This window comes from Contarinia nasturtii, unplaced genomic scaffold (assembly GCF_009176525.2).
Source record: "Contarinia nasturtii isolate CC-2019 unplaced genomic scaffold, AAFC_CNas_1.1 Cnas_scaffold_783, whole genome shotgun sequence".
Classification (NCBI taxonomy): domain Eukaryota; kingdom Metazoa; phylum Arthropoda; class Insecta; order Diptera; family Cecidomyiidae; genus Contarinia; species Contarinia nasturtii.
In genome coordinates, this window is record NW_022198130.1 from 615 (window position 1) to 13275 (window position 12661).

The window sequence follows — 12661 nt, forward strand, 5'->3', positions numbered from 1 at the left end:
CAAATGACACCATTCGATAGCTGGCTTTAAGACCTTTAAAACGATATGCATATGTCCGGGGTGTGTCAAGTCGATGTGCCTCGGTGTCCGTGGGGAAAAAAGTCAAAAAGTGACTTTTGGAGGCCGGCCAGGGCCAACATGGCGGCCATATCGAAAAGTGCCGGAACAAAAAAGTATAAGTGTACTTTAATCCCAGAAAAATTCAAAAATATCAGAAACAACTACGCAAAATCGCGGACACACAGACATTTTGATTTTTCATAGAAATTCATATGAAATTTTTAAAATAATAAATTTTTCGAACGGATTAACCGATTTCGACGTTCGAGGTATCGTTGGAAAGGTATTGAGCTCTAGAATAAGAATATCGATGTTTCAGGGGTACATGACCTCTTTTAGTGCCATCTATGGTCATGAAACTGAATTTTGACCCTTTTCTTGAAAGGACCATATTTTGAAGACAGGTGGACCGATTTTCAAACTTTTATATTTTTTCTTGATCTATAGCCCAAGGGCTTTTCAACCATACATCAACCGGGGCCAACGGCCTTCTAGGTCTGGATTTCGTATATTACGTGTATATATAGCGAGCTCGACTTTTCAACACACTAATGTGGTTTCGTCACTCGCGCGTACTGCCGTCCGCTATGATTATTTTTTAAATGCAATTGTACAAAAACGTTGTGTACCGTTTTTAAAAAACGTTGTGTTCCACTTTTAGAAATTAATTATATAGGCTTATATCAAGCTAAGTTTTTATTTTAGCTCATTCAATCTGGCAAATGTAATATGGCTCAATTTATAAGAGTTTTCGATTGAACATTTGTTCACACAACATATATTTTATATTATGTATATGTTGAATTCAAAATGTACGAACTCTGCATAGCAATGTTGATATGATTGAATATGGTAATGTCACAAAGAAACGTGATTATCATTTCGCGGGGAAGGGAAAGATGTCAAATACTCAAGCAGACAAAAAACGGAATTTGACATCATAAAACACTGTGCATAAAACCGACACACTTAATCTTAATTTACCTTTACACTTGCGCTAATCGGCGATGTTGATCGCTTCCATAGATAGTCCTTATCGCTAACACTGCCAGCTAAAAGCGAACCGCTTGTGGTGCGATCCTTTGAAGAGGATCGTCTTGTGCTTGAATGGTGATTTGCATTAAGTGAGTCAATTAGTGCTGACTGCGATCTAGAACGTGACAATTCACAACTTGGTTTATAATTGGCAACACTGTATTTATCGTATAGATCGGCACCAGACGTTGCTATTGATCGTGCTAATGATGTGGTGGTGGACAAACGTTTCGAACTGGTCAGTGATTGTGATGAATCGAGAGTGTTTTTTATGGTTGATGATTTGGTATAGCCATTGTCCAATGATAGATCACGGAAACGACTTTCGGATCGAATGCGAGTTCCAATTGGTGGTTTTCGATCAATGCTTTTACGTGTGAACGATGTACTGATTGTTGATGGTATGGTGGTGGACGTGTATCGTGTACTTACTCCAGATCTGGATGTTGTTGATGTATCATCTCCGTTAACACTTCGATAGGATCCAATGAAGCTCGATCGACGAAACGATGACGGTATGTCGACGAGAGCGCCCGAACCACTAATGCTGCTCGAATAAGTCGATTTTCGATACGAATCAACTGTGCTCGAAGGTAAATAAGTATTTCTCGTTGTCGTCGTCGTTGGGAAACGTGTCGAAATTGCAGGCATATTATTCTTTGTCGTTAGATAGTTGTTGGGAGGCTGTTTTAAATCCCTGGCTGTTTTAAACTTACACTGTTCGTCTTTTTCTTTCTCTCCGAGTTAATTCACTTATTTTCGTTTCACGATTCACTCAACAATGATTCTAGTTTAGCACTCTTATCAATGTTACACAATTTCAGCGACTTGTCGTATACTTGTTATTTATATTGATAATTGTTAATATTACCGTTGGTGGATCTATTTAAAAAGAAAGAGAAAACACATTTTTAATAGGCAACTCAGCAAACAAATTTGTAATGTTTTTAGTACATTCTAACGTTGAAAAATGTAACGTGTTGGCCGATTCTGGTGGTCATTTTCGTGTGAAATGGAGTAGAGATTATATGCATAGTTTCCAAGAATTCCAATGTTCATCATTCAACATACACTTGTTTCTTTCACTTCCAATAATATTTCGTTTGAAGACATAATGTGAACACAACCCAACACATTAAGTTTTAAATTGAAAATCTAACAATTCATTTGTTCATTTACGCTCAAATAAAAATATAAACAATTTATTCGGAAAGAGATTTGTGTAATTTAATTTAAAACTCTGCAGAAGAACTCTTTTATACGTCATTTATTGCATTTATTTTTCTTTAGTTGTGGAATTGGTATTTTGAATTTTCAGTATTAACAGTATTGTTAGTATAAACAACTATCGCACCAACCGATTTTGTTTACAATAAAACTTTGTTTTGTTTTCAATAGGATTTCTTGAGAATTATATGTGAGTTTTTGTAGCGTGGCTTGTCATTTTAACAATGATTTTGTGTGTTCGATATGGAATGGATATATTCACAGTTGGTTTTGTGTTCATTTTTGTTTTAATTTCGAAATAACATAGTGTTGATAAAATTTACTGTGAATATTCCAACAACATTTCGATCGGGAAAATATTTGATGTCACATTGGAAATAAATTTCATCATTTGATTTAGAACACAGAGTTTCATGAAATATTCCGTAACAATCGGTAACAATCCAAACTTTCAACAGCCAACAAGCAATCGCCCACGGAAAATAAACAGTTTTGCTCTTGTACCGTTATGCGATTATCATTTAAAGAGCGTGCGATTGGATATGAGAGATTTGCATAACAAATTGACAAGCAAGCTAAAAGTGGTGCCCAGATTCCTCAATACTGAGACCAACCGGCTAAATAAATACCCCGAAAAATACTACAGAGATCATGATCGAGATGGACTATGGAATTTGTTGTTCGACGTCGATAAAATCAACCAATTGGGCAAACGATCCAAACAATTCCATCATCAAATCGTGACCAATGGTGTTTCCGTATCGGTACTGTACACCAAACCAGAGCGAACGTGCAACGAAAATGTGCATTTACAGGCGAACAATCTTGTGGGCAAGAAATACGTTATTGGTATCGATCCAAATGAAAAAGCGTGGTTGGCTATAACGCGTCGCAACATCCGGAAAACACCTGATGAACCGGCCGTTGAGGTGAGATATTTTGAAATCTAACTTGAAATGTGTTCGAATCGAAACTAATTGTTTTTATGATTTTGAATTTTGAAGGAAAACATCACAATACCAAACACGCGATTCTACTGGGAAACTCGGCAGAAACGAAGAGAAAAAGAGGCGAAAAACTTGGCTGGATGGTTTGATATCGAAGAAAAGAATCATCTGAAGACATACCCATTCGGTCCAACATCACCGCGTAATTCAACGTGGCAATGGTACATTAAGTATCGCATTTGGTGAGCGTCAAGAAACTTGACCATTCAGTGGTGAAAATGGAAGATAAATGGGGATCATCACAAACATGCGCGAATTGCCATGAACGATTTCCAGTGAACACAAAACCTCATCGATTCAAAGTGTGCTACGGTTGCAAAGTGAAACCGATTGCTGGACTACCGGACTCAGTCGCTAGTCTGCCAGATATAATTGTGGCAAAGGTTAGCAAACGTGCTTTGCAAAAGGGACGGAAGGAAATTAAGCGTCGAATTCGCAATGGCAATTATCAGGATGTAGAGGAAATACTTCGGAATGGGCGTTTAATGTCAAAGGTTAAAGTTACCTACAAAAATTGGCCATTAAATGTTCAGGGTGATGTTGCTGCTCCACAGACAGCTGTTTGGCACCGCGATATTGTTGCTGCAAAATGCATTATGCTCAAAGTTAAGAATTAATTGAAAATAAAATCTATTCATTTTTTAATGTTTTTGCTTCAAATTACACAGGACTATGTCGGATGTTTGGCGTACTAGTGCCTGATTCGTTGAGAAGACCACCAAACAATGTCAACTGACAAGCAGCAGCATTGAATCCATAAATTATTAGATAAAACAAATATTATAACGATTAGTTGGCGTAGATAGGCTTGACACCATTTGTGTTACACAAATCTTGTGGCCTTGTTGTGCATTCATAAGAACAGTACAACGGTAGTACGGAGGGAAGGAGCCTCGTTCCTCTTTTCCATGTATTTACACCTGAATGTTATGCTATGGCAACCGTAAAAATTACTGAAACTATACACAAATCCGGGTCCAAATTTGACCGTGAATTTGTGCCTCGTAATGGGTGAATTTGCATTACAAATTGTTCCTTGTTAAGCAAGGTATAAAGCACGAATTAACTTCACTTGCAAAATTCAAATATAATTGACTTATGATAATAATTCATTCAAACAACTCCATATCTTCTAAATTTTTCTTTTTTTATCACAAATATCGTATAACCTTATCTTCTACGAAACTAACAATAAGGTGATTCGAGACAGCTATAAGTCTCGAAGGAACACTTTTTTTTTCTTTTTCTCATTCACCAGTCGCTTATGCAATTTGATAAATCTAAATCTAATTAACAAATGTGTGCTAGAAACTGTAAATAATTCACATAAACACCATCGACAAATTGAAAATGTACTCACTCTATCGTATCAATTAATATAAACTCATTCGATCACATCATGAATTTTGAATCACATCAAGAAGTCTCGCGCAATCATTTTTAGAGTTCTCTCTTTCAAACTACATGTGTGTACATAAAAGAAAGACGAAACATAATGAAGATTGAAAAAGACAACAAGTCTTTGGAAAGTCACAACGATGTATGATGCACGAAGAAAGGAAGAAAAAACAAGAAAAATGAGAGAAGTAGAATGATGTCCATGAGAGTAGCATATTCAATGGTCTATAAGAGCGCGTATTCAGGTAAATAAAATGTAGTAATTGAGCTGTGCCGAGCCAAGGAAGAAAATCAAGGTCACCATGTGTGCGTTTATTGTAGTCGCAAATACAGACACTGTATTGCTCATAACAATGCGCCATTGTGTGATATTTGATTCCGACCGTGCTCGCTCATACTTGACCGTTCTCAAATTTCTTTTTACTCGCGCTATGGCACCAAAGCATAATTACACAGACTCGAGATGCTTTCATAATATATAATCGCAGTACCGAGCAAAATTGTGTTTTGCCTATTCATATTGATCAAACAAACACACCCGCACACAAATCGTATTGCTTTATTATCTAAATACAATCAGTTATACATGGCTAGACATAAAACGGTGAAATTTTTGCACCGGATTAAATTCGTTTTACATGTCCGTGTTGTATTGTATGGCTTTTTTTATTTTCATTCGTTTTCATGCATTTAGAATTAGTTTTTTACGAGTTTTCCGTATTTTTGTTGCCGTCTCTCACAATCGGTGAATGCGCCTGTGTGCTCATAGAGATTTACAAAATATGTGACCATGATGTGTGTATTGTTGGTACCGTGGAATTTACAAATACACACGCGCATTGCGACTCAAATGAAAAATGCACAAATTCGTTTTTGACAATTTCGACATTTGTAGGAAAGTAAGCACTTTTTTTCGTTTCGACGAAATTTCACAAGCGCAGATGATTTATAATTTTAGGTTATTCAAGTCATATCCGCGAACAATGTTCAATTAATCAAGAGCACAAAAAAATAAAATTCACCATACAAAACGATTCAAAAAATGTTCGAGCAGAGGGAAAAAAATTAGGTCGCACAATTTTCGGAATTTCAACCACTCAATCGATTTGTCATTCAAATATTTGATGCACAAACAATTTGTCACTCAATTTTAAATCAAAATTTCATACTTACAAATATAAAAAGCAAAAAATTTCGTGCGGATCTTTTGTTTCCACAAATCGAAAATGAAAATGAAGAGCTGACACAACACACAGTACAGCACACACGAAACCGTAACATCTCTCTAATACCTAGGCCTCCATATTTCATTTCTATTTTTCCTTCAGAGGATGGATATCGTTCGATATCACTCGCTCTCGCTCCACCAACACAGTCATAACATATATACCTACACATAGACTCATTCATTCATCGAAGCGTGCACACGACCGCACATTCGCACATAAATACACGATACGATTGGGTCTCTTTCCATCACATTGTTTCTCTCAAGTACTGTTTCTATTTTACGGTATGTGGTGTACTGTGATGTATGCTCAAATAGTACAAACAGCAATAACACTGAATACCAATACTCGGCACATAAGTACATTTTTGAATGACGACTACAACTATGACGGCGATGATAAGTGATTATCACTAGTGATTTGTTCGAGAAAGAAATTGTTGAGCGGCATGGTTATTGGTTTTGTTTTTGGTGTTATGCTGTGCTTTAAATTCCTTGCATACATAATTCATACAATTATTTTCGTGAATGTTTTTATTTGGAGTTTAACGTGTAATTTAGAATAATTATTATCTTTTTATTGAAAAACAACAAATATTACACTATTAATAGTGTAATTTTTGTTGTTTTTCAATAAAAAGATAATAATTATTTTCGAGTAGAGTTCATGTACTTGAGTATTTTTTCGGTATTTTCATTGTTACTTCACTTATTAAATGCAAATAAAGGTTGTTTTTCCATCGATTCCATTGGTCAGAGACAATTGTTACATTTGATTGGGTACTAAGAATTCTATTACAGTGATAATGATGTCATGGTACTCAGTATAACGTTGTTTATCATAATAAACAGACTCTTATTGTAACAAATCATACACTTTTCGTTTGTAAAGCTCTTGACATAGATCGCAAAAGAGTTAAGCATTTAAAATTAATGCGGAAATGTGAGATTTTTTAAAGCTTTTACAAATTACTTTTTAATAGTCTGATAAACATTTATTGAAACATCCAAAATGCCCGAATTTGAATGAACCATGGAAAGCCTCGAATAATTCATTGACTAAATATTTGTCTGCTGTTTCATGCTCACTATTAATATTCATCCCTTTTATGGTGAGTACGAAAGGATTTTTCAGTTTCTTCAGGCAAATATAAAAAAATGATACAAAATTTATGTGTGACACAATAAATTCCCACGTAGAGTTGAATATACTGACGAACATGTTTATATTTTATACATACGGACAGAAGGATTTGTTGTCGCCCGTTCGCTCGTGTTTTAAATGTTATTTTTAGCCACATTTGAAGGAAAATCACTACAAAAAAAAACGAAGCAAAAACTCTTTTTTTTCGATCATCATTTTTTGCCAGTTGTATGAGCTTGAAATTTTTATAGAAGTGTTGTTGTTATGTATTGCGTCGTATATTCGTGCTAAAATGGTTTCACAATCAAAACCCTTGCCCCCGATAATTTTAACGTTAATAATTTTCTTCATTTAAAAATTTACCAAAAATTGTGCAGAGTTTTATGACGCCGTTGGTCACCTAATTTTTAATTGTACATGATAGAATCGCCAATTTAGCGGATCTTAGAATATAACTTTAGATATCAACGACAAATATGCCATTATTTCTTTGACATTCATAGCCATAGAATACAAACAAACACATAACAAAATCGATAAAATAACGAAAAAAACAACAACAAAAAATACATACAAAACCATAAAAAGAAAACGACAAAGCAAAAAAAATAGGAAAGAGTAAATGGAATTTGCCGGATGTCATCATAGATTCTGACGTGGGTCCATAGGGCCCATATTACCCCCCCCCCCCCTGAAAAGCGGCTCAAAAATTACCCCCATTGATTTTTAAAAAATTACCAATTACCCCCTTGATTTTTGATCATATTTTTGCTTGATTAATTGTCAAATCAGCAACTTTCAAATCGAATCGAATGTTACATATCAACTTTTATGCATTGAATTATTCAATTTGAATATAAACACTTTAGCCAAAGTGCTATTTCCCTGTTATTTTTCAGAGATTAGATTTTTTGAAAAATTTTGAAATTACCCGCCCAGATTTTAAGAAATTTTTTGAAATTAGGCCCCCCCCCCTAAAACTCAGGACGTCAGAATCTATGGATGTCATTGAATCGAGACAATATTGAATGCGCGCCGTAGATATGTCAGGTTTGCTGTTTATGGAATTGAGGAAAGAAAAATTAAAACGTTTCAACCCACAAACACCCAATGGAACGATTGGAATTGCATGTTTCAAACAGACAAATGTACATTCAATTTTCAATTAGTATCTATTAATTGAATTAACGTATCGGAAGAGAATTCAATATTAAATCAACCACTCGTTTGAATTTAATGAGACGATATTCGCTGTGACAATATAATCAACTCTTTGTTTGCAAGCATTTTTTATTTAACGTAGTCATGATGAGAAAATTATTTCGATCTTAATCATATGTATCGTTCAAACAATAATCACGCTATTACATTCACCCTAGCATTCACCACAACGAGCAGTTGTATTTACGTTTACATTCCACATAGGAAAAAATAAGTATTTTAACTAAATAAAATATATAAAAAAAGTCTCTTTCGCTCGTACATCTATCGCATCCACGCACAAATGACACACTCGAATGAATCACCAAATAATTTAATCTATAAACAAAATGTGTGCTCAAGCATTTACTCAGCATATTATTGTTGATTCAAATGCTCAAGGTTAATTTAAGTAGATTTTCTGTACACAAATACACAGTCGCTCTCTCTCTCTCTCTCTCTCTCTCTCTTGTCCTATTCATTTCAATTTAAGTAATCACACTTCTTTTTTGCTCTTAAATAAAGTCAATTTTGTGCGCATTTATTTTTCGTCAGAATTCTTTCATTGAACTGATTTCCTTGATAATATTACCTGCTGTTTAAATTGTTATTATCCATATTGAGTTCATTCTAAATCTGTAAATTTCTTTTAATTTGATTGTCAACTTTTTTTTCTCTCTTTAATTTTCTTTAATCAAAGTCATTCACTTAACCACACTTGATTCTATGTCAAAAGAAAGAAATATATCTTTTCACGGTTTGGTCCTGATCAAGTGAAAAACTTAGATCACTGTTGTTTTATTTTTCTTGTATCATTTGGACGGTACCAAAATAACTGATTTTCAACAATTCAAACGACTTCAGTTCAGATATAAAATAAGAAAATTAGTGTGTTCGTGCGATGTTCGGTTAAACAACGATAGGCAACTGTTGAAATTTCACTTTTATTTCGCTAAAATTGATATGATATGACACGAACTTGCACCACTTTACAATGTAACTATACACAATGCAGACTACATAGATATAATTGGATGAATGTGTGCACACTGCACACATGTGTTTGTTGATACACCAGAATTCATGCAATAATACAATAGATACTAACTGTCAAAACTCAACGAAACTCATTCACGTGTTGGCTATTTTGATATTTGTATACGTATGCGTAGTAAATTGTTTGAAGAAATGACGTCATAAACTCACAATGTTTTCGTATTATATTTTCTGAATAAAATCCACTTGCTATGTGAGCCCACTCACTTTTGAAGTTTTCTACCGAGCTGTATTTAACTGTCTTTTTTTGTAAAGTTTTGAATTAATTGCAAAAAGGAAATTATATTACAATTTCATTCAATAAAAATACCAAATTTAATTGAAAATTGTATGCTAAAGAATGTGCCACAAATTTATTTTTATAGAGTGAAAAATATGGATTTCCAAACAGACATTTGAACTTTGGGAACAATTAACAAATAGTTTTTTTTACGTGTTTTGATAAAATAGAGAAAAAGCTGATTTCCAACCAAATATAAAAAAGGTTCTAAATAAAAAATATTGATAGGGCAAATGCATCCATTATGAAGCACATATTGACGGTCGTTTTCGGGGTTAGATTCGTGTGTAGTTTCAGTCATTTCCATAGGTTTGGCATGGTGGAACATTCAGGTGTGAAAACATGGAAAAAGGGAAAGACAACCATTAGTATCAGTTGAACTGGGTATAAAATACTTTTTTTAAATTAAAAACTTTACTCACCTACGGGCACTCCCCCTCCGTACAATGTTGTACTATTGTACAACTAGACCACAAGACTTTATATAGTCTGTTCATGTCTAGCTACGCTAACTATAATAGTTAAAATATTTTATTTTATGTAATTTTTTGAATGTATGATTAATTGATGATGTTTGTTAGTTGACATTGTTGTTTTAGTCCGGCGGTCTTAACAATGAAACTGGCAATGGTACATCAAAGATCCGGCAAAGTCCTATGTAATTTAAAGCAAATACATTAAATAATGAATATTCTGTTTGCAATTGATTCATACCTTTGAGCATAATGCATGTTGCTGCAACAATATCTCGGTGCCAAGTAACTGTTTGTGGAACAACATCATCATCATCAACATTTAATGGACAATTTTTGTAGGTAACTTTAACCTTTGACATTAAACGCCCAGTCCGAAGTTTTTCGTTCACAGCCTCACGATTGCCATCGATAATTTGTCGCTTAATAATTGCACGTTTTCTTCTCAAAACACGTCTGTTGACCGTTGACACAATGATATCTGGCAGTCCAGCGACTGAATCTGGCAGGCCATCAATCTTTTTCGCTCTACAATCGTAGCACACTTTAAATCGATCATCTTTTGTGTGCCTTGGAAAACGTTCCTGACAATTCGCGCATGTTTGTGATGTTCCCCATTCATCTTGCATTTCAACTTCTGAATGTCCAAGTTTCTTAATGCTCACACGAAACTTACGCGATCCCGGACATCTTTTACGCTTTTTTATTCCAAACGGTCGATCGGGTTTCATCGCCCAAGCACCAAATTGAACCAACGACGGTTTGTTGTTTGTCACACGCACGGCGATTTGATCATTTACTCTGGTCGAGCGAATGTGATGGTCTAAATCCAGTCGTGCATATTCACGCGTCGCATAAGCTGCCATTCCTTTTCGTAACATTTTAATGCGATATTCAATGTATGATTTCCGTGTTGAATTACGTGGTGATGGTGGACGATATGGGTATGTTTTGAGATGTTCCTTCTCTTCGATATCAAACCATCCAGCCAACTTTTTCGCTTCTTTGTCGCGTTTTTTCTGCTGAGTTTCCCAATGAAAACGCTGGTTTGGTATTATAATGTTTTCCTTCAAAATGCAAAATGATACAAAAAACTATGAGTTTCTATTCAAAACCATTTCAAATTACATTTCAAAATATCTTACCTCAACAGCCGGCTCATCAGGTGTTTTTTGAATGTTGCGACGTACTACAGTTAACCACGATTTTTCATTCGGATCGATTCCAATGATGTATTTCTTGCCAATGAGTTTTTCCGGCCCCCGATTCGCTTGGGTTGTTTGCTGTGGTCGTTGTTGTCGCTGTGGTTTCTTGTACATTATGGATATTGAAACACTATCGGTCAAAATCTGATGATTGAATGGTTTCGATTTGCCCAATTTATTTATTTTACCGACATCGAACAACATATTCCATAGACCTGATCGATCAGTTTGGGTGTAGTACTTTACTTTTCTCTTATTCATCCGGTTGGTCCGCGTATTGAGAAAAGAAGGCACCAAATCAAGTTCGTTTACAATTTTATTATACAAGTCCGTAATGTCCAATCGCACGTTTTTCAAATGGTAGTCGCATAATGGTATAAGAGCAAAACTGCTTATTTTTGGTGGTCGATTGATTGTTGGCTCTTGAAAGTTCGGATTGTTACGAAACATTTCATGAATGGTATTCCATTGTTCGGCATGACTGTGATACACTTCTATTTGCCGTTGCATTTGACCGAACAACCACAGTGATTCAAACCAACGATATTTTGCGAAAAATTTCATACTCACTGTTCCCGACCATCCAATTTCAGTCAAATCTCTCATTAAAATATTGAATTTTTCAACGCGTTGTGGATCCACATTATTACCATTATCACCATTTGTTAAATTCTTAAATCGATATGAAAACTCTTTGGCATTTCTGATGTCGATGCCATCAAATCTTGAGCCATTGTTGAATCGATTGCGATACCAACAACGCATTCGAAAAAAATTCTCAAGTCGTTTTTCACACCATGTGTTGGTATTGGTTTGAATGTTTGTGATATATTGTTTATAAAAATATCTCAAACCATTTCCCAACTTTTCATCATCTGGCCATCGGAACTGTTCTTCACTGTTTCTTTCTACCATGAAACGAAACTCGGGCAATATCCGATATTCACTATTAATATTGTTAACGTGTTGGTTTAATACCGCTCTGAAACAATCGGCAATGAACAGGCTTGGATGTGGTTGCAAAAAAAATGCACGATCGTCATTATCAAGTGCTTCATTCAAAATAAAAAGAATAGAAAGTGATGCCAATGCTGCCACTTCTGTCATTTGAACACTGCGCTCGAATAGCATTTTGGTCACAACTTCTCCAACTCTTTCAATCCGTTCATGTTGTTGTCGCAGGATTGTTTGAAGTCCACATTTTATTACAACGTATTTGCTTTCTTCTGGTTGATTATCATCGAGCTCGTCGTCATCCATGTCTTTTTCTGTTCATTCTCAAAAAACTGATCAAATTATTCGAAAATAAAAAATAGACACAAATTTAGAAAAAAAATGCAACAAAAAA

General features: G+C 34.9%; 2 protein-coding genes and 1 long non-coding RNA gene across 6 annotated transcripts; 1 reads left to right on the plus strand and 2 right to left on the minus strand.

Moving 5' to 3' along the window:
- Positions 1-605: 605 nt before the first annotated feature.
- LOC116341818 (mucin-3A-like) lies at positions 606-9266 on the minus strand. Of its 3 annotated transcripts, none has more exons than XM_031769117.1 (2): positions 8892-9266; positions 606-1977 (listed from the first exon to the last, which is right to left on the minus strand). In XM_031769117.1, exon 2 carries the CDS (start codon positions 1744-1746, stop codon positions 1036-1038), a length of 711 nt encoding a protein of 236 aa, XP_031624977.1. In that variant the 5' UTR covers positions 1747-1977; positions 8892-9266; the 3' UTR covers positions 606-1035. The 3 variants fall into 3 exon arrangements, with proteins under 3 accessions (XP_031624977.1, XP_031624978.1, XP_031624979.1); XM_031769118.1 differs by lacking the exon at positions 8892-9266 and adding an exon at positions 5901-6011; XM_031769119.1 differs by lacking the exon at positions 8892-9266 and adding an exon at positions 2050-2069.
- A 190-nt stretch (positions 9267-9456) lies between these two features.
- On the plus strand, positions 9457-10333 carry LOC116341819. Its single transcript, XR_004201200.1, has 2 exons — positions 9457-10019; positions 10217-10333. It is a non-coding gene; the product is annotated as an uncharacterized LOC116341819 (long non-coding RNA).
- On the minus strand, positions 9706-12644 carry LOC116341817. Of its 2 annotated transcripts, none has more exons than XR_004201199.1 (2): positions 10350-12644; positions 9706-10289 (listed from the first exon to the last, which is right to left on the minus strand). XR_004201199.1 is itself a non-coding variant. In XM_031769116.1 (2 exons), the coding sequence occupies exons 1-2, from the start codon at positions 10987-10989 to the stop codon at positions 10231-10233; spliced, it is 699 nt and encodes a 232-aa protein (XP_031624976.1). In that variant the 5' UTR covers positions 10990-11259; the 3' UTR covers positions 9706-10230. The 2 variants fall into 2 exon arrangements, 1 of the variants encoding a protein (XP_031624976.1); XM_031769116.1 differs by having other exon boundaries at positions 10350-11259.
- Between the last annotated feature and the right edge of the window lie 17 nt (positions 12645-12661).

Coding starts and splice junctions, on each gene's coding strand:
- LOC116341818 (XM_031769117.1), bottom strand. CDS start 1,746: ATGCCTGCAATTTCGACACGTTTCCCAACGACGACGACAACGAGAAAT.
- LOC116341817 (XM_031769116.1), bottom strand. CDS start 10,989: ATGTTACGAAAAGGAATGGCAGCTTATGCGACGCGTGAATATGCACGA. Junction 10,290..10,349: donor AACATGCATTATGCTCAAAG/GTATGAATCAAT, acceptor TAAATTACATAG/GACTTTGCCGGATCTTTGAT.